General features: G+C 55.7%; 8 protein-coding genes across 8 annotated transcripts; 4 read left to right on the top strand and 4 right to left on the bottom strand.

Annotated features, from left to right (window-relative positions):
* Positions 1-1284: 1284 nt before the first annotated feature.
* L226DRAFT_334032 (uncharacterized protein) lies at positions 1285-1856 on the bottom strand. The gene has a single exon (XM_067674022.1). It carries the CDS (start codon positions 1721-1723, stop codon positions 1370-1372), a length of 354 nt encoding a protein of 117 aa, XP_067538427.1. The 5' UTR covers positions 1724-1856; the 3' UTR covers positions 1285-1369.
* Positions 1758-2335, bottom strand: L226DRAFT_334029 (uncharacterized protein). Its single transcript, XM_067674021.1, has one exon. It carries the CDS (start codon positions 2285-2287, stop codon positions 1991-1993), a length of 297 nt encoding a protein of 98 aa, XP_067538426.1. The 5' UTR covers positions 2288-2335; the 3' UTR covers positions 1758-1990.
* Positions 2336-2724: 389 nt separating this feature from the next.
* On the top strand, positions 2725-3743 carry L226DRAFT_532623 (pyridoxamine 5'-phosphate oxidase). The gene is made up of 2 exons (XM_067680295.1): positions 2725-3438; positions 3503-3743. The coding sequence occupies exons 1-2, from the start codon at positions 2864-2866 to the stop codon at positions 3618-3620; spliced, it is 693 nt and encodes a 230-aa protein (XP_067538425.1). The 5' UTR covers positions 2725-2863; the 3' UTR covers positions 3621-3743.
* On the bottom strand, positions 3689-7379 carry L226DRAFT_334009 (uncharacterized protein). Its single transcript, XM_067674020.1, has 15 exons — positions 7098-7379; positions 7033-7045; positions 6886-6977; positions 6555-6807; positions 6160-6368; positions 5831-6080; positions 5707-5772; positions 5617-5643; positions 5547-5556; positions 5402-5493; positions 5248-5347; positions 4970-5185; positions 4706-4905; positions 4509-4640; positions 3689-4450 (listed from the first exon to the last, which is right to left on the bottom strand). The coding sequence occupies exons 1-15, from the start codon at positions 7301-7303 to the stop codon at positions 3935-3937; spliced, it is 2382 nt and encodes a 793-aa protein (XP_067538424.1). The 5' UTR covers positions 7304-7379; the 3' UTR covers positions 3689-3934.
* A 2189-nt stretch (positions 7380-9568) lies between these two features.
* L226DRAFT_532619 (alternative oxidase) lies at positions 9569-11593 on the top strand. The gene is made up of 11 exons (XM_067680294.1): positions 9569-9799; positions 9850-9959; positions 10018-10082; positions 10151-10271; positions 10327-10410; positions 10474-10538; positions 10598-10680; positions 10740-10815; positions 10872-10916; positions 10968-11174; positions 11242-11593. The coding sequence occupies exons 1-11, from the start codon at positions 9622-9624 to the stop codon at positions 11324-11326; spliced, it is 1119 nt and encodes a 372-aa protein (XP_067538423.1). The 5' UTR covers positions 9569-9621; the 3' UTR covers positions 11327-11593.
* A 755-nt stretch (positions 11594-12348) lies between these two features.
* Positions 12349-13550, top strand: L226DRAFT_482614 (glutathione S-transferase C-terminal-like protein). Its single transcript, XM_067676979.1, has 6 exons — positions 12349-12434; positions 12489-12647; positions 12723-12848; positions 12909-13085; positions 13151-13240; positions 13306-13550. Exons 1-6 carry the CDS (start codon positions 12379-12381, stop codon positions 13379-13381), a joined length of 684 nt encoding a protein of 227 aa, XP_067538422.1. The 5' UTR covers positions 12349-12378; the 3' UTR covers positions 13382-13550.
* An 804-nt stretch (positions 13551-14354) lies between these two features.
* On the top strand, positions 14355-15337 carry L226DRAFT_568842 (glutathione S-transferase C-terminal-like protein; the record flags this gene model as incomplete). Its single annotated transcript, XM_067684218.1, has 6 exons — positions 14355-14410; positions 14468-14626; positions 14689-14814; positions 14878-15054; positions 15114-15200; positions 15262-15337. 6 exons carry the CDS (start codon positions 14355-14357, stop codon positions 15335-15337), a joined length of 681 nt encoding a protein of 226 aa, XP_067538421.1.
* Positions 15338-15837: 500 nt separating this feature from the next.
* On the bottom strand, positions 15838-17884 carry L226DRAFT_458096 (uncharacterized protein; the record flags this gene model as incomplete). The annotated part of the gene is made up of 8 exons (XM_067675421.1): positions 15838-16148; positions 16204-16218; positions 16286-16556; positions 16609-16867; positions 16920-17122; positions 17176-17346; positions 17469-17490; positions 17553-17884. 8 exons carry the CDS (start codon positions 17882-17884, stop codon positions 15838-15840), a joined length of 1584 nt encoding a protein of 527 aa, XP_067538420.1.
* Positions 17885-18113: the final 229 nt, after the last annotated feature.

Genomic DNA, 18113 nt, shown 5'->3' with positions numbered 1-18113 from the left:
CAAACGACGCTCGACCGTGTGCAGCCAAAACCACCGGCTTCTGTGTGCGACTGCCGTGCGCTCTCGTCAACTCTATCTGCCCGACTTCTCCCGCCAAGAGCTACAGGTGACGCTTTCGCAGCCTGGCATGTGGCTGCGGGGCCGCCGTGGCCGTGCGCATATGCTCGTAGTGCGAGAACTCACTGCGTTCCCTCGGGCCTCGTCAAGAGTACGTCCTAGCCAGGATTGGCATCATTGACTTCAGCCATGTCATGATCGCTACCAGCCATTGCGTGCATGTGTATGCCGCGTAACATATTCTCTTGCTAGACCAAGCTATACGCACCTCGAACTTTTACCCCGCTGATTCCCGCGAATCGCGCCTCCCTCGGCATGCACACCTCCGTCGATATAGCGAGGCTCCACCGTCGAGGTCCTTTCGGCTTAAATACTTCCTTCAATCTAGCGCGGCTCCACCCGGGCCCCACTGTGCACTAGCAGTATTCACGGGATCGTCGATCATTGGCAAAACTCACGTTGCTACCGAACGCTCAGTGCAGCTCTACATAACCGGCTCCCGAGAATTGTACGTACGTCGAACGTCCCTCGATTTACGCACATGTTCACGCACCCTGACCATAGATGGCGCTGGAATTTGCCTTATCTGAGTCTATCAGGCCGCTGTGGTAGGATTGAATCGCCTCAAACCACAAAGTTGCACTTCGCGATTTGTTCGCGGGGGCCATCCCTACTGTCCGGTCCTGCGCTGCAGCGTCAGTTGTACTGAATACTTACGCAGACCTGCATACTCGCAACAACTCGCCACACCTACCTGTCCGCGCCACCATCTTGGCACAAGTCCGACCGCCTACGCGAACACAGCCCAAGGTAGCCGGTGCGATCGTTCTGTGACCTGTCGAGTTCTCAGGTACAGTCGTCCGGCACCCGGGAGCATGACCGAGACCTCGGGGAACGTACCGTGGAAGACCAGGGAAGACCCTCCTGCGACAAATCCGACGCCCAAGCAAAGGGACTCGCATGCTTCGCATCAGTGTTCTCATGTATCTGCTGGTGGCGCAAGCAAGCGTTGGGAAACATTCCTGCTGCACGTTCCGAGGTTCTCAGCATATCCGCAGCCAGAACGTGAGCAAGATTCACCGCGGCGGACTCGCCTCTTGTATCACCAAGAGCAGAGCGACGCAGCGCAGAGTCTAAAATCATATTTGTCTGCGTACTTATGCAAGCTTCTTTCCCCGGCCTCCCCGTTCGGCAACATCCAAAAACCGTGTGTTCTATCAGCAACTCCCGAAGACAAGCTGAGCTTCCAGCGACATATCCGACTTCCGCAAACGAATATCAGTGAGCCTCAGGAGAGAGAACCCCATGGGTATCACGAGCGGCGGGCGCGGCACACGACTGGGAGTTCTAGCCACATCTCCATGCCGCCCCCGAGAAACTTCGATGAATTGACTGGCCGTCGCTCCCGGCGGTATCTCCCGCATCCTCCCATGACGCCGAGCAACACCTGCCTTGCCCAGCCATGATCTGCCTGCGGCCAGGAACACCAGCGACCAGTTGACAGGCAACGGCAGAGAGATTGAGGATCCAGGCCGCGCCACCAAACGCGCGTGCCTCGTTTGCCAATCCCAACGCCCGCCCGCGCCTGCAGAACTCCGTCACGCCGAGGCAGGGCTCGTGCGGCGTCCCTTGTCCCTTGCGCCTCCCTCAAGTCCCAGGGTCCCATCCCGAATTCCGAATCCGACGCAGCACGCCTGCGCCGTGCGATTGCGATAGGGTATCTGTATCTCAGTACTTATCCCGGCCGACGTCAACTCAACATGGATCGGCGGGAGGCCTGCGCCGGCGGAGGGTGCCACGCCAACGTCGACATCGGACGTTGATTGCCCAACGTCGCTGACGGTGCTGGGTGTTGTCGATCGACCGAGGGAGCGAAGGCAGCGCGACGGGCGACGGCCGTGGGCCCTGGGGCGCGCGCGATCGTTCAGCCATCTCAGTTCCTAGAAATCAGAGTAGCGCGGTGGCGGCATTTGGCGGACTGTGACAGGTCGAAAGGACGTCGTACATACACGCGGCCGCCGCAGGGCTCGGACGTGCCGCTGACGCAAGTGTTGGCATTTGGTGACCTGTTCGGACTGTCGGGGATGGGTAATTGGGGGGGGGGGGGGGGGGGGTGGGGGGGGGGGGGGGGGTGCATCGGTGCGGGCGTCGGCCACAAAGTTACTTGCGAAGATACATGACCGTGATGCCTCGAGGATCGAGGGCACCTGTTTCCGAGGTTCAGCTGCATTCTACGCTTAAATAGTCTCCAAATAGCCGTCCCACTTTGCGGTGCTGTCCCCAATTGCGGGTGTACGTTGTGCAAGAAGGAGGTTCTGGTCAGAATGCGGGGACCGTTCAGCAGAGGGCTTCCTTGCAAATCAGATTAGATTGCGTTTCATCTTCATCTAATCACCCTCATATCGCGGGCGCTGCGAATCCCTCCGTGCACGGGTGGTCGGCCTCAAGTCGGCCAGCTGCAGTAGACTACAAGTTCGATCGAGTCTAGTAGTGCGGCCGCAGATGTGCGCACACCCAGAGCGTCGCCAAAAATTGTTTGCTCGCATGTTCGTCCGTCCTAGACTATGCACAGTGTGTGCCCAAGATTCGACTCGTGCGACCGCGGCCGGGAGAGACGTATGAGGATGGCGCAATGCGGTAATCCGCACGCTCTGGACTTCGCAGTGGGCAGATCAGTGCGCTCAGCATGCACTCCTTGACTTTGACTCGACGCCCTCCCCGACCTTTCCCCCGCTTACTCACCTCAGTACCACCACGACGAGCACATCGTCCATCCATCTCAGCAGCAACCGCCCGCCCACTAGCCATGACCGCTGGGACAGCCATCGCCCAGCCCTCCCCCGACAAGCTCAAGATCCTCGCACACGAGCAGTATGACGCCCCCGAGCACATCTCGCCGAGCACCGTCGACCCCGACCCGCTCGCGCAGTTCCGCGCCTGGTTCACGTCCGTCCAGGTGCAGGGCGCCGTGCACGAGCCCGAGGCGATGACGCTCTCCACCGCGACCGCCAGCGGCATCCCGTCCGCCCGCGTGCTCCTCCTCAAGCAGGTCGACGCGCGCGGCTTCGTCTTCTTCACCAACTACACCTCGCGCAAGTCCCGCGAGCTCGCCGAGAACCCCCGCGCCGCGCTCGCATTCTACTGGCGCGAGGTCCACAAGCAGGTGCGCGTCATCGGCCGCGTCGAGCGCGTGTCCCGCGAGGAGAGCGAGGAGTACTTCCACTCCCGCCCCGTCGGCTCGCAGATCGGGGCCTGGGCGAGCAGGCAGAGCAGTGTCGTTGGAGAGGGGGAGCTGCAGGCGAGAGTGGACAAGATCAAGGAGAGGTTCGGGGAAGAAGTGCCTGCGCCTGAGTTTTGGGGAGGGTGGAGGGTAATACCTGAGTGAGTCCAGTTCCTTCCGTGCTCTCAATGGCAGAATACTGATCCGGTCGCCCGACGTCCCCAGCGAGGTAGAGTTTTGGCTCGGAAAGCCGTCACGTCTCCATGACAGAGTGCGTTATCTCCGGGTCGAAGGCTCGCCAGACGATGCCCCTCAATGGAAGATAGAGAGACTATCTCCGTAAAGATTACAGAGAGGAATGGAGCATACCAGAATCCAGATTGTCGTAACCGGACGCGGTCAAGAACAAGGTGTATCTAATAGTGTACCATCCCTTATCATCATAAACTAGTCAGACCATAAGAAAGCTCATACAAGCATCTAAGCTACAAGTAAGTGTCCAGCAACAGGCAATAGCGAGACCACACCGCCTCTCCCCGGCCCGTACCCAAAATGCAAGCAATCAAACCGCACCTCCACATCCATCCGGGTGGCGCATACAAGAACAAGAGACTCCATCCTAGCACACACGAGACACGAGACACCGTAACCATCGGCTCAGAACCACGTCATCCACCCGTTGTCGCTGTACTCCGTAGTCAGGTACTTGAAGCTCTGCGCGCCATTTGATGCGGGCAGAATCGCGAAGCTAGACGGAGTGTTGAACCCAATCGGACCGTACGAGTCACTCTGGCACCCCGACCGCTCCGCAGATACCCCGAAGCCCGTCGAAGGTGTGGTACCGTTCCGACCGAGGTTCAAGGATGGGCTGGGGGAGGTCGCGGCGACCAGGTGGAGTTGTCCGGGCATGAGGATGGGATCGTTGGGCGGTGGGACCGTGGCAATGGCGTCTTCGTAGGCGCGCACGAGCGTGGAATGCGCGCCGTCGAACGGGAACGAAGCGACCTCTCCGTCTCCCGGCGCAAGCCCTGGTACACGAACGGGAGGTGCAACCAACCCGACCCGTGTTGCGAGCTTGCAGATGTCGTCGTCCACGTCGCACTCTTGGTGGGTCCCGTATCTGCTGTGCAGATAGCACGAACGCGCTCGCTCGAAGAGCGGCTCGAGCACCGGCTGTGAATGACATCGGTCAGGGGCGGATATGTCAGAGGATGGATATGACACCGCGTACACATGCTTTGGCAGCAATCGGACACCGGTCTTGGACATCCGTGAACAGTCGGAGTACTTTGGCGAGTTCCAAGAGCGCGTTCGATGCCATCACCGAGGGCGGTACTCGGGTGACCAACAGTGACAAGGCGATCTGTGGGCGGGTATGTGGTTAGTACACAAGTATTCCAGCGCGCCTCCGACATGATCGGAACCCACCGCGGACGAAAACCCGTTGTGCCACAAAACCTGTGACCTGACAGAGTATTCAGGTTGCTGACGGTAATAGGTTTCCAAGCTCCAGAGCAAGCTCAAAGATGCCTGGTAGACTGCCACCACCGATGACGCATATCTGTGGTTCGCCCAGAAACCTTCACTGAGCGCTTGTACGAAGAACTGGCGGTGAAGGTTCAGGAGAGCTAGGGAAAGGGAATGATAAGCGACCACAATAAATCTACCATGCATGCCGTCGACACAACTGACCGACTTCACGCGTCATGTGTGTCCAAATCTGGACCAGACAAAGACCATTTCCGGATGATGTCCCTGGCGTCACCTGCATGAACGGGGGTACCTCGAAGTTCCGTACTCGCGCATCCAGCGCGAGAATCTCCGGGTAGGGCGGAGGGTTCGGCGTTGCCACAATCTCCAGTACCGGCGAGAAACACTGTGCTGTGAACGTGTAGTGCCAGCGCTGATCTAGAAACGGGGTCGACGGCCGGTCAGCGTGTGGAGACGTCAGTGAGATTATGAACACGCACAAACTTCTCGCGGCCCGTGGGGAGGGAACTCGCTGGTGGTAGGCGGATCTACGTCTACGTAGCGCAATGGAATGGACGGTGGCCGCCGCAGCATCAAACCCTGTAAGATGACATCAGCCATACGGGATGCTCATGGAGGGTTAATGTTACATACCAGCCGGCAGTCGACGTTGAGCATGCACCACAGGAGCGTTTTCCGCTTGTCCAATTCTTCCGGGATGACTTTGGAGCGACTCGCACACCGGTCTGAGGGCGCTCTGTTAGTGACAGGGGAGACCTCGCCGGTAAGTGACACTTACTCAGGCCAATCTGTCAACATGGTATGGTTAGAATCGATGCGAAAATGAGCATATGTAACAAACGACGTACTCCGACAGCCAGTTTCGCCGCTATGCCCTAGATGGTGAGTTCGCTGACTCAGTATCGATAACCCTGACAGCGGATGCGACGCACGAGAACGGCCCATGCATACTCCACTGCTTCCTTCTCCACAGAGAACATAGTCAGATAACGCGACATATAGAACTGTCACCGACGTCAGTTGCCACCAGGGTGTTGCACGTGCACGTGAACTTGTACGTACCAACGCGTTAATCGCGTCTATGCTCGGTTCGTTGATGACCGACGTCTCGCACAGCGCCGCTCTGGACAGCTGGTGGAATCGTTCGGCATCCTGCGTCCAGGTCCTGTGACTGCGACGCTGATCCACGCAGACACCAATCGCGAGGATGATGAGGAAGTATGAGAGTCTGTGCGGGTTGAGCGTGGCGACCGAGGTATTGTATATGCTGTGCACCATGTTGGGCACACCATCACTTCCGTCCGAGTTTTGACTGTGGACTATAAGTGAGTCATCTGGGTGGAGTGATGCCGCGAAGCAGAGCGGCGAATGGAAGTAGAACTTAGACGCACTGCCACGCTGCGTGCTCTGCTGCCTGCTCGCAGAGGTACCGTGCTTCGTGTTGGGGAGGGAGGAGGTCGAGAATCCGCTTGCGCAAGGTGGGGTTGAGGTCAACTGAGAGGCGGCTAGGCGCAGGGAATCGCTCGCTGACTCCGAGGATGTCCAACGGGATGCCGTAGTCTTCTTGGTTGCCGTTCGCAGGCGGAGAATGACTTTGCCGCTGTGAAGAGTTGATGAGTTGCTGTTCTCGCTCTCGCGACGAATCCTTCCACAGTATCCGCAAGAGAGCTGCACCCCTGCCCTTCGGAATACACCTCAGGGCCAAGGTGCAGGTAGCGTACTGCGTATATTCCGGGTGCGCGGATGTGGACGCGCCCGTCTTGCAATTAGGTAAATAATCACTTACGTCGTGAAGCATTGACGGGGAGACTGGGGTAACCATGCCATGTTGCATAGAGTCAGAATGCTTGCGGGCCTCCGGCGTAGCTTGATTTGGATCGACACCGAACAAGTCGGCCGACTTCTTGATGAGCAGGAGGTCCTCCCGCAGCAAATGGTGCCCGGATTGCAGGTCTCCTAGGGCTTCTTCGAGTTCGCGTATCCGCACGCTCATGGCCTTGATTTTGTCGTGCAGCTGTTCTGTGTTCGCGAGAATGAACCTGCGGAGTGACGTGAGTCCGCAGGCCGAATCCCGACAACCGGGCTCAGTGACTAAGGAGTGCTCGAAGGGTACTCACCTGCTGCCCTTGCCGCCAGTCAATGCACCATCTGGACATATTTCCGCACAACCTCTCTTGCAGCATGACTGACATGGAAAGACACGATCGCACTAAACGAGGGTTAGAGCGGCGCCAAGGGGTCAATGTCGCGCGCCCCGCGCTCACCTTGAGCTTCAACCTGCACACACCCGAGTGAGTCAGCGGTCGTGTAGCAGCGATGACCGACTCACCTCCTGCACTCTCCGCACGAAAGAGGCCGCTTTCTGTTCTTCTTGGAGGCGGCATCTACACCTCCGTCTTGGTCGGGAATTGTGGATGTGCTCGGGCCTGGCGGGCCTGGGATGTGGGGGAGGCTGGGAGGGGGTGGGTTGGAGATGCGCGGTCGCTTGAGGGGCGGGAGGTAGTCACTGTGGGGAGGGTCGTGTACAGAACTCATCGAGGTCGGAGAGGGAGGACGTTGGGAGCAGGAGACTCGAGGGAGACACTGTCTGGGCGTCTCTCAAGTGTCACCGAAAAGAGCGGACATGAGACTTTGAGTGTCTCCGTCTGGCTGACAACCGCCCGTTTATTTCCCATTATTTATCCACGCTAAGTTCCTCGCTGCCAGCCAGCCATCGGGCGCTCCGGGTCCGACACTCCTTGCCTCCTGCCTCCCATGATGTTTCCACGTCCTCGTCGCGCCAACGTTGCTCAATGGCTGAGAGCAAGCAAACAGACACGCGGAGCAAGGCATGCCAGCAGAAAGTCCAACCCGTGGCCAGAACCGCAAGGTACTGCCGAGGCACCGAAAGCGAGGACGTGGATCTATCCTGTCTCGCGCATAGCCAACTTCACCATCGTGCCCAGTGAGCACCTTTTTGCTGCTTGTAAATATTCCGCCGCTGACGCGAGCGCAGCGGCCATCTTATATGCTGTGTTCTTTGCTGACTTCGGCGATCATGAGCATGTCTTCATGCCGGTGGGTCTCGAAACCCCTCCACACGCACGCAAACGCACTAACACCATCTGCCCAGCCGAGGCGATGGCTCGACGCGCAGAAAGCTTCCTTCTTTTCATTGACTCCTGAGGAGCAGAGACTCGCCGGCGTAGATACTGCTACGTCCGACACGCCCAAACAAGGTTCAGGGACACACCAGTGGTGCGCTCCAGGTTCAACTCAACATCTGACTTAGCATTCACAAACAAAATCTGTGTGTAATCAGATGCGGAACGCCGCCGGCGCGCGCACCTGTGATGTGCGGCAATTATTGGTGCCATGCCAATTGTGCCCGTTTCGCTGGTATCGGACCGTTTCGGTCCGACGTTATGTGGCCGGTGCGGGAAACGTGGGAAGATCGTCCACAGTCAAGACCTTGTCGAACTAGTGGGAGCCGTGCTCGGACGACTCCACGAATCGATGTATCAGGGAACCCGTGGTGTAGCTGTAGAGCGGCTCGAAGCAACGAAGAGCGGTGCGTGTGAGTAGTACTAAAATGCTGGAATGCGGCACGTCATGCGGGCATCGCATGACTGTAGTGTTCTCGGGGTACATCCATCTCCGAGCTAATTTCTTATGCTAAACGGACGCACGAACATCGTGTCTTCCCAGTCAATGTGCATATTCCAGTATCCCAGCCCGCTCCCGAAAGATTCGTCCGACCCCCTCGGATGCGGGCAATGGCTCCGTGGCTCTGGGAACAGTCTGGTCCGTCTATCTATCTCGGGGTTTGTCCGGTGCGTGTGCAATGAGTCAAAAATACAAATGGAGCCTGATGCAATGACGTTGACAGTTCCGACTACTGTACAACCTTTGACTGGTGCTGCGCACTTACCCCATCCATATTTGTAGTCCACCGAACGTTTTGTAGCTCAAGTCAATCATTAGGTGTTATAACCCTTCCCCTCCCAGATGGATTGTGGTCAACCGTGTGACCTAGGCTGGTGGGAACACTACATACAGCATTATTGCTGGTGGGCCTCTTGCCCTCATGCTGCATTCAAGTTACAGACGCGTCATTACGTCCGCACTCTGCGGACATCTGACCGGGATATATCGGTAAGTGGTCCAACTCCAACTCATTCTTGTTCTCAACTCTATCATCCGGTGCCCCGTCTAGCCACGAAATGCCTGCCCTCAATGCCTTCCGTTCGCTGCAGGAAGTTCTATGTGAGCATGCCATATCGATGCTTCGATTTACACGGTCCCGGCACTTCTCAGTGTAGCCGTCTCCGGCCGACAATACTCTCTTGCCTTACAAGCGCTGACGGTTCAGCCCGTGCAAGAGCATTCCGAATGAGCAGAGAGAGAGAATGACTTCCGTTGTGCCGACGGGATGCTGCTTGCACGATGGGGATTGGCTGGCAAATGGACGCGCTCTGATTGGGCGAACGCCGATTGGACAGGTAGACACCCCACCCCGCATTTGGAAGGCGTCGTAGAAAGCATGCACTGCATTTTCTGTCAAGTCACGGTCCCATCAAGAGATAATCACTCTGTCACAGTCGAAGCAGGACCCGTGAAGACCCTAACGATTAAGCTAGACCACGATGAGGTGCGCGGAAACCGGTAAATACGAATAGATAGCCGCCAGCGGCCATGGGTCCCACCGTGACTCGCGCGGTCGTGCTCGGGGCGCCCCTCGGGACGTTACGGACGCCTCCTCAAGACACAGTTATATACCGGTGCAGGTCAGCTCTTCTCTTCAAACATTTTTCTCTGTCTCATCTGTATTCCTCGCCATGCATAGTCTGCCTTCCACCGTCGCCTTGGGACGTATGGTGCCCGGCGCTGCGGCCAGGGCGCTCCCCATCCATCGCGCCTTCCTCGCACCTTGCTTGGCCGCTGCCACTAAACGCTCTCTCTCTACGTCTGGTCCTAGGATGAATATCCTAAAAGGCCAGAAGACGGACGAGAAGTCCTCGCTTGGGCCTGGGGCCGAGGGTCTACATATTAGTACGTTCGGCCTGTCACTGGTCCAGTGCAGTGGCTAATCCGGCTCATAGAGGACTTGCCTCCGAAAGCATCGGTCCCCGTCACAACAGATAATGCCATCAAGGGCGATTGGGTGCTGTTCCATCCTGTTTATACCCCCGAAGAGCTACGCTCCGTTGAGGTACAAAAATTATTCTACCCTTGTCAGCGTTCAACTGAACCTACCCCTTCACGTGCAGGTGTTGTTCAGAGAATCGAAGACGTTCTCGGACAAGGTCGCACACTCGTTCGTGAAGATTGCAAGGTCAGCATTCATTTCCCTTATTGAACTCTATCGCAATCGCATCTTCTCTGACAATCGTTCGGCCCTAGATGGGCTTTCGACATCGCTTCTGGCTACAAGCACAAGCCTCTCCCACCCAACGCCTCGGAGATGTCACTCGAGGAGCTGCGCAAGGGCGGTTACCTCATGGATGAAACACAGTGGCTGAGGGTACGTTCATCACCGGCTTCACTTCAACTTGACAGATCCCTAAGCCATCTCCTAGCGTATCCTATTCCTGGAGAGTATCGCCGCAGTGCCGGGCATGGTTGCAGCCGCCTTGCGCCATTTGCGCAGTTTGCGTTTGATGGTGAGTTTGCTCAAGGTTAGATGAGTAGGCGTTGTCTCACTAAAGCCGATGTTGCACTTCCAGAGGCGAGACCATGGCTGGATCCATACCCTTCTCGAAGAGGCGGAGAACGAACGCATGCATCTCATGTGCGCCACTGCAGATCGGCTTCGACACGGTCTAGAGTACTCACGGTCCGCACATACAGGACCTTCATGACACTGAAGAACCCATCGCTCCTGTTTCGTGCAATGGTACTGGGCGCGCAGGGTGTCTTCTACAACGCGTTCTGTGGGTCTTGATCACGTCTGAATTGCTTGAGCTCTTCGCTCATGGACTCTATTGTCCAGTCCTTTGCTATATGATCTCTCCGAGCACGTGCCATCGCTTCGTGGGCCACCTCGAGGAAGAAGCAGTGGTGACTTAGTGAGTGCCCGCACGTTCTGACTTCCGCACCCACATGCTAAAGTCTGTGTACGCAGCACTCGCTGCATTCAAGAAATTGAAGCAGGTCGTTTGCCCGCTTGGTATGTCTGGTTCGGCTGCGTCTCCCCTCGCACGCTTATGCCATGATACAGGACCGACGTCCCAGCGCCAGCGATCGCCAAGGACTACTGGCGCCTCGGGGACGACGCAAAGTTCCTTGACGTTGTCTACGCCGTTCGGAGCGACGAGAGCACGCATCGTTTCGTCAACCATAGTCTTGCGAGCTTGAAGTACGAGACCGACGTCAATCCGTTCGCACTGCGCGAGCCCGATATGACTACGAAGGGATCCCGGATCTGGTGAGAGCTGCTTTTCCTAGGGTCATCGGTATATTATGTTGATATTGAATGGCGGTTGTGCTTGTAGCTTCGAACGCGACGAGGCGGCCAAATTCGTCGACGAGTCCCACCGATTGATGCAGAGCAAGACAGACAAACCTGTCGAAGTTTGAACGTTGAACCCCTCCTTGTGGACGAGCATCTAGAGGACAAGCCCTTCTTTATACATAGCACACTCATTCATCTCAGTTTTTCTCTCTCATAGACCGCAACCTACATCTCCTCGGACTGATAATAAACTGATGTGGACCGTCTATTACTCCTGTAGCATCCGATTACCTCCACTCACATCTTTGTATTATACCTGCATCCTGATTCCTGTCATATGTGAACGCACAGCGCCCTCGTCGGAGCCGCCTGAGTCAGCAGCAGCGATGGGATCAGTCGCCGTTGGTAAGGTGCTGCTCGTTGGCGTCTGGCAGTTATAAAGTGGCCGCCGCCGCATTGGAGCGTGGCTACCCAGCGAGACGTGACGGTGTCGTTCGCCAGCTGGTTCTTGTTCTCGGGACGATCGGTGCAGACTGCGAACTTCTGACTCCTCAATAGCTGGCCCGATCCTTCCGAACTGACGAGGTGTCCGGCGTAATGTAGCTGAGCTACACGGAACGATTTCCAATATGGCCAAAAAGAATTTGATTATCAAACTACGTACCGACTCATCGGAAGGGACCAGATCGCGCTCAAGCCTCCCCCGTGAGAGCACTGAGACCACTAGTATGCATTGCAAAGCACTGCGATCATGAACCGGAACGTATTGAGTGTCGGCATGAAGCGCTCCGTACTGACTAGACGGTGTAAGGACTCAGCAGGCTCCCCTCCCCGCACTTCAGCCTGCTCGTTCAGTGGCGCAACTCTCATGAAACTGAGGACATCTTCCCCAAAGTGCACCTGACAATTCAATTTTCTGGGGCAGGTATGTACGGTTACAGTCTGGAAGTGCTGTCAGCACTTGCCTCATGGGCTCGGAACACCTCATGGGAAGCAGCTTGGCAGACGTTCCTTCTCTTGATATGTGAATTCGAAAATCACCCACATCGGTACCGAGGGCCTGTAATCCAATTCGACAGCACATGCAGCGCTTTTCCGCTCACTGCTAGTCTATAAAAATGGGGCGGGCCCTCCTGCCCTGCATCGACTCAGACTTAGCCCCAACTCTTCCCTCCCAATGTCGCACGGCAAGCACTTCACTTTGTACAGCAACCAAGGCGGTCCTAACGGCTGGTAAGTTCAGGCGTACACCCCCCTACTGCGGTTGTCTGAACCTTGTGCATGCAGGAAAGTCGTGATGGTCCTCGAGGAACTCGGCTTGAGCTACGAGACGATCTACCTCGACTTGTACAAAGAGGAGAGCAAGAGTCCCGAGTTCTTGAAAGTGAACCCGAATGGACGCATTCCAGCTCTGATCGATCACAAGAACGATGACTTCGTGATTTGGTGCGTCTTTGTCCGATTATATACAGCCGAACGACGAGCAGACGGACTGAGACGCGGCACGGGGACATGTACTAGGGAATCCGACGCCATCATGCTTTACCTCGTCGACAAGTACGACACCGAGCACAAGATCTCCGCTGCGGAGACGAACGGCAAATACCACCAGTTGCAGTGGCTTTTCTTCCAGGCATCCGGTCAGGGGTAAGTGCGATTCTCCCCCCATCTCGCTGCATGGCTGCTGACGCGATTTTTTCATGACAGTCCTTACTTCGGTCAAGCGGGGTGGTTCAAGCTGTTCCACCCCGAGAAGGTCCCGAGCGCGCAACAGCGGTACCAGAAGGAAATTTTGCGCGTTTGGGGCGTCCTCGATAGTGTCCTATCCAAGCGCGAGTGGCTCGTAGGTGACAAGTGCACTATTGCAGACCTGAGCTTCGTCCCGTACGTCCAACGCAATACTCAGGATTCGAGTGTTCAACTGATAATTTTGGCATTGTTATTGGCAGGTGGGACCTCACGGCGTTGAAGTTCTTAATGACGGATTATGAAGGCTTTAGCGAGGAAACTTTCCAGAAGGATTTTCCTGCGGTGAAGAGGTACGTCATGTGCATGAGCGTTGACTGATGTCTGGCAGAAATGCTCAACGTATCTGGGTCTATAGGTGGCATACTGCCATGATGACTCGCGAAGCCGTGGTCAAGACGTGGGCTGTGAGGAATGCAGCCAACAAAGCTTGATGCGAGCGAGGGTACCCGATAGCCGATAGTTATTAGAGGGAGACAAGTAAATCGCAGTTGGCTCTACTGATGCGTTTCTCGTCGTGAATATCCGCCCTGGGCAATGCACTCGTATCGAACGATTTTTCCTAGGTGCAAGGAACGGGTTATGAGAAAAAAGGGGCTTTCCAATATGAGAACAGTCATGTACAATACACACTCATGAGAAGACTCGCTGTCGAAACTTATGACAGCGATGAACAGCAGCTAGAGGTCACTTGAAGGAACGAGAGGATGCCGGATGAACCCCCCCCCTCTTAGCATCCAACCGCGACCAATATTGAACAGTATATGTTGAATTTGGAGCATGTTCGAGCGCATTGAGGACCGGTATCCCCACCTCATAGCCTTAGGCTCTACGGTCATGTCATATAGTCGCCAACAACTATCGTCCGGGACTCACGTTCTACCATCGGCCGTGTCGGATTTCAATAGCGATCAAGTATCGTGCATGCGGTTTGACCTATGGGGTTAACTCTGCGCTCCGAGTCGCATCCTGCCAGAGCGCCGTGAGACCCTGCTCGGGACTGATGCTGTCAGTCAGCAGACAGCGGCTCGAAGGTTGCTTCACAAGCTATCTCACCATCATTCGTTATTGTCACGTAAGAACACATACACTTGTGCGTCAAAGTGAGTAATCGAGCCTCGGGCACGACGTCGATCCCGCGAGGTTACACCGTCCCAGCAAATCTGAGATAATGTCAGTACATCGGGCATGCCACCAAAACTTGGCACATGACTCACTATGTGACGAAGGGTACGTTGGCAGTCGGCAACGAGCATACGCAACGGGTTGAAGCTTGCGCTTCCGTACCCCAGGCAGTTGTGTCTAGGGTTAGACTCCCGAGCGGTTTGCTGCGGTGTCTGTATAAAATGACAGCTCTTGCCCTGAGGTCAACCAGACGAGTTCACTAACCCCACAATCGCACACACCATGTCTCACGGCAAGCAGTTCACTTTGTACAGCAACCAAGGCGGTCCCAACGGCTGGTGAGTACGCGGTACTTGTCGACACCAACAGACTCGGTGCTGACCCGTTGAACGTAGGAAGGTCGTGATCGTCCTTGAGGAGCTTGGGTTGAGCTACGAGACCGTTTATCTCAATTTGGGCCAAGGGGAGAGCAAGAGTCCCGAGTACACGAAGCTCAACCCGAACGGTCGCATTCCTGCCCTGGTTGACCACAAGAATGGCGACTTCGTCATATGGTGCGTTCATGCAGACCTACAAACATCGACGAATACGAATAGATCAGCTGAGCCACACATAGGGAATCTGGCGCCATCCTGACCTACCTCGTGGACAAGTACGACCCCGAGCATAAGATTTCTGCTGCAGAGAAGAATGATAAATACCACCAGTTGCAGTGGCTGTTCTTCCAAGCGTCGGGTCAGGGGTACGCTTTGAGCATGCGGAGTGCTGAATAGTTGAGATTTACTCACGAGATTCTCCCCGGCAGCCCCTACTTCGGTCAAGCGGGATGGTTTAAGCTGTTCCATCCTGAAAAGGTCCCGAGCGCCATCGAGCGGTACTCAAAGGAGATCCTACGCGTTTGGAGCGTACTTGACGGTGTCCTCGCCCAGGGCGAGTGGCTCGTCGGTGACAAGTGCACGGTCTCGGACCTGAGCTTCATCCCGTACGTCCAGCGCACTCATAACCTGAGAGCATGACTGATAAATAAATCGTAATTGTCAGGTGGAATGTCGCGGCGCTTACGTTCATACTGGACTATGAAGGCTTCAACAAGGAAACGTTCCAAAAAGATTTCCCTGCGCTGAACAAGTAAGTCTATCCGCCCTCCATCTGGTGCTTAAGAGTCGCTCACCGCGTGCGGGGCCTACAGGTGGCACACTGCTCTGGCGAGTCGCGAAGCAGTTATAAAGGCGTACGCTATCAAGGATGTAGTCAGTAACGCCTAATGCGAGCGTTAACCTGGCTACAAACGGGATGTATGACCTTGCCATGGATTTATATGCATATACGGAAAACAAATTATTCTCCGCGATACTCCTTGACACGGCTGTCCTGGTGCTGATCAGTGCTGATGCATGACGGCTGAAGGAAGGCGTGCCATTAGTCTAGGTTACCTATGTCAGCAAGTCTGCCTAATGAAAGGCTAATGAAAGGTGAATGAAGACTCACGACGTAAGAAGAATGTCTGACGAGGCCTGCCATATAAGTCGGCGACGTTCTCTCCCAACATATAGTAAAAGGTCATAAGCAGTCGTAAATTGTCGAGTACGGGGACGACCATTAATGATACAGTCTCCAAAGCCTCCTTATCCAATTCCCCGAGAACAGTTCGAAAGCAAAGAACGGAAGATACAGCATCGGACAGTAGAGAAGAACGAGAGACGAGCGGGACGAGCTCTGGGGAGGGCGCTTAACGCCACCAGTGAACATAATCATAATCGAAATTCTAGAGTAGTGCGTCGACTTCATCACGGAAGTCTTGAGATGAAGGTGCCGAAGAATAGCCAATGAGTTCGTGAGGAATCATTGGGAGGTCCAACACTGAGTTGAACGGTACTTCTTGCTCGTTGGCAGCAACCGGCCGCGGTGGGTGTTCAACGACCCCTGGAGCGGATCTACTTCCAGCTGGCGCCGGTACAACTGGAGCGAGAGGTGGGAAGTCAAATTCCGAGTTCGTATCGGGTTCACGCTGAGGGGCTGGGACCGGTACCGGTACCGGTGCGGGTTGAGGGTCCGGTGGCGCGATGACATGATTGACTAGAACGGTATTGGCGTCAGGTCCGCCTATTCGGCGTAATATGATTTCACTCACATTCTTTGGCGTGTACTGAAGATGAGCCCCAGTGAACGGGTGAGTGGATCATACTCTATTGGAAGATCACAATGGAACTTACCGTGATCCTTCTGCCTTGGACACTGTGAGCCTTCAGGACAGTCGGGCCTCGCCATGATGTGTTCCTCAAGGAAACCCTTCTTCCGTTCCCTGATCCACCAGTCACGTAACCCGTATAACAGGACCTCAGTCGCACAGATCCTACAGATCCGCTGGCGCGGGGCATTAGGATCTGGGTCGGCGCCGCCAGCCACTGGATGCATGTCCACGAAAAGCTCAAGTTCAATCAAAGGAGCAAATTGACGGGGTTGGCTTTGTATATGCGCCACGATCTGTAAGTCAACGTGTCAGCAGGATACTCTTCTAGGTGTGACGTATACGCACCTCGCGGTAGATATGTCGTGGCGTGAGTGTCTGCGCGTTTAGGTAATCGAGCATTATATCCACCTCGAACGTATTGCCTTCAAAACAATCATAGACTTCCCCGCACTGAATGAGATCGCTCAGGTCGGTCAATCCATGAGGATGCTGGTGGTGGAGAGGCGCCGCGACACAACGGTGAGGTATGTTGATCCCGCAGAAGGATACTTGACAGAAGTCGCAGCGCGTAGTTGTGGGTGCCTCCAGAGCAAGGACGTTCTCGCTGTAGGAGACCTATCAGACGCTTGTCTCTGGGGAACGATGAATGCACGCACCAATTCCCGCACAGAGCATGTCCCGGCGGATTGCCATCCTCGATGAGCCACGCGTTCGCTTGGTCTATGTCTGGGTCTACTATGGGTCGAGGACACCTCCAATCCCATTGGTTGCCAAGCGCACAATGTGGACAAGGGCGGACGTATAGACTGTTGGTGTTTGGTACAGCGGGTTCAGGCGACGCCTGTCTAGGGCTGGGGATCTATGGCGTCCTTCAGAACACGTACAATAGGTGGCGCAGAGTGGGGAACGTACCCGTAGGTGTACACCTGGATGATATATAGCGTCCGCTTGCATGCGTTCCGATGCAGACCGAGCCTTGCCAGGGGCGTGGCGGAGGAGGACGTCCACAACCTTCTCAATAGGCCGCGAAAAGGAGACGCTCGTAGAGACTGTCCTACATGCCGGGCAGCTAGTGCCGCCATTCTGAACACAGATCGTCAGTTTACGATACTCACAAAATGGGTTATTGTGATGAGAGGAATCGTATGCAGCCACGAGAATGGTAGGACACTGGCCGCATATACCGACATCGGAAGGGTACTCACCCGGACCCAGAGCGTGACACAGCTGCGCCCACCGCCAACTTTCAGTTCATCGCCCACTCACAGCATCAGCCTGCGCCCACGTACCTTCCGCAAAAGAAATGCTGGCATGGCGCGACCACCACTGGCCGATACACAATGGCCGAGCAGCACCCGCACTGAAGTTCCTCCTCCAGGTTATCTGCCAGAGCGGGCCCATCGACTACCTTCTCTTCGCCACCCCCTCTACCAAGTGCAAGGACTCCGGAATCATCCCGCAACTTCTTGTGACTTGTCTCCTCGTCCGACGCATCCTCAAATGCTTCGGCCGCACTGCGCTTCAGAGATGCAGTGGCGCTCGTTGCCGCCTCGGGCACTGGGACGATCGGGCCGGTCCTGGGATGATCTTCGGAAACGAGGTCTGATGTGGCCACGTCCATTGCAGCTATAGGGTTCATGTGTTCGCGCAGGTGAGCAAGACAGACTAGATGGCGGTTTGAGGTCAAGAGAGTCCGATTATTGTGACCGCCAGATTAGGAGACCAAATCATCAAAGGCGCGCGTCACACGATGTGATGGAGTCTTGGGCGTCTCAAAGCTGTGGCTGAACCTAATCCATGTCAAGACGACACCGAAGAGGAGACACAAGTATTTCGACGTTCATCTCCAT

The sequence above is a fragment of the Lentinus tigrinus genome (assembly GCF_003813185.1).
Source record: "Lentinus tigrinus ALCF2SS1-7 unplaced genomic scaffold L226scaffold_6, whole genome shotgun sequence".
Classification (NCBI taxonomy): Eukaryota; Fungi; Basidiomycota; class Agaricomycetes; order Polyporales; family Polyporaceae; genus Lentinus; species Lentinus tigrinus.
The sequence above is the reverse complement of the archived record's forward strand: the minus strand, read 5'-3'. Positions and strand labels throughout refer to the sequence as shown.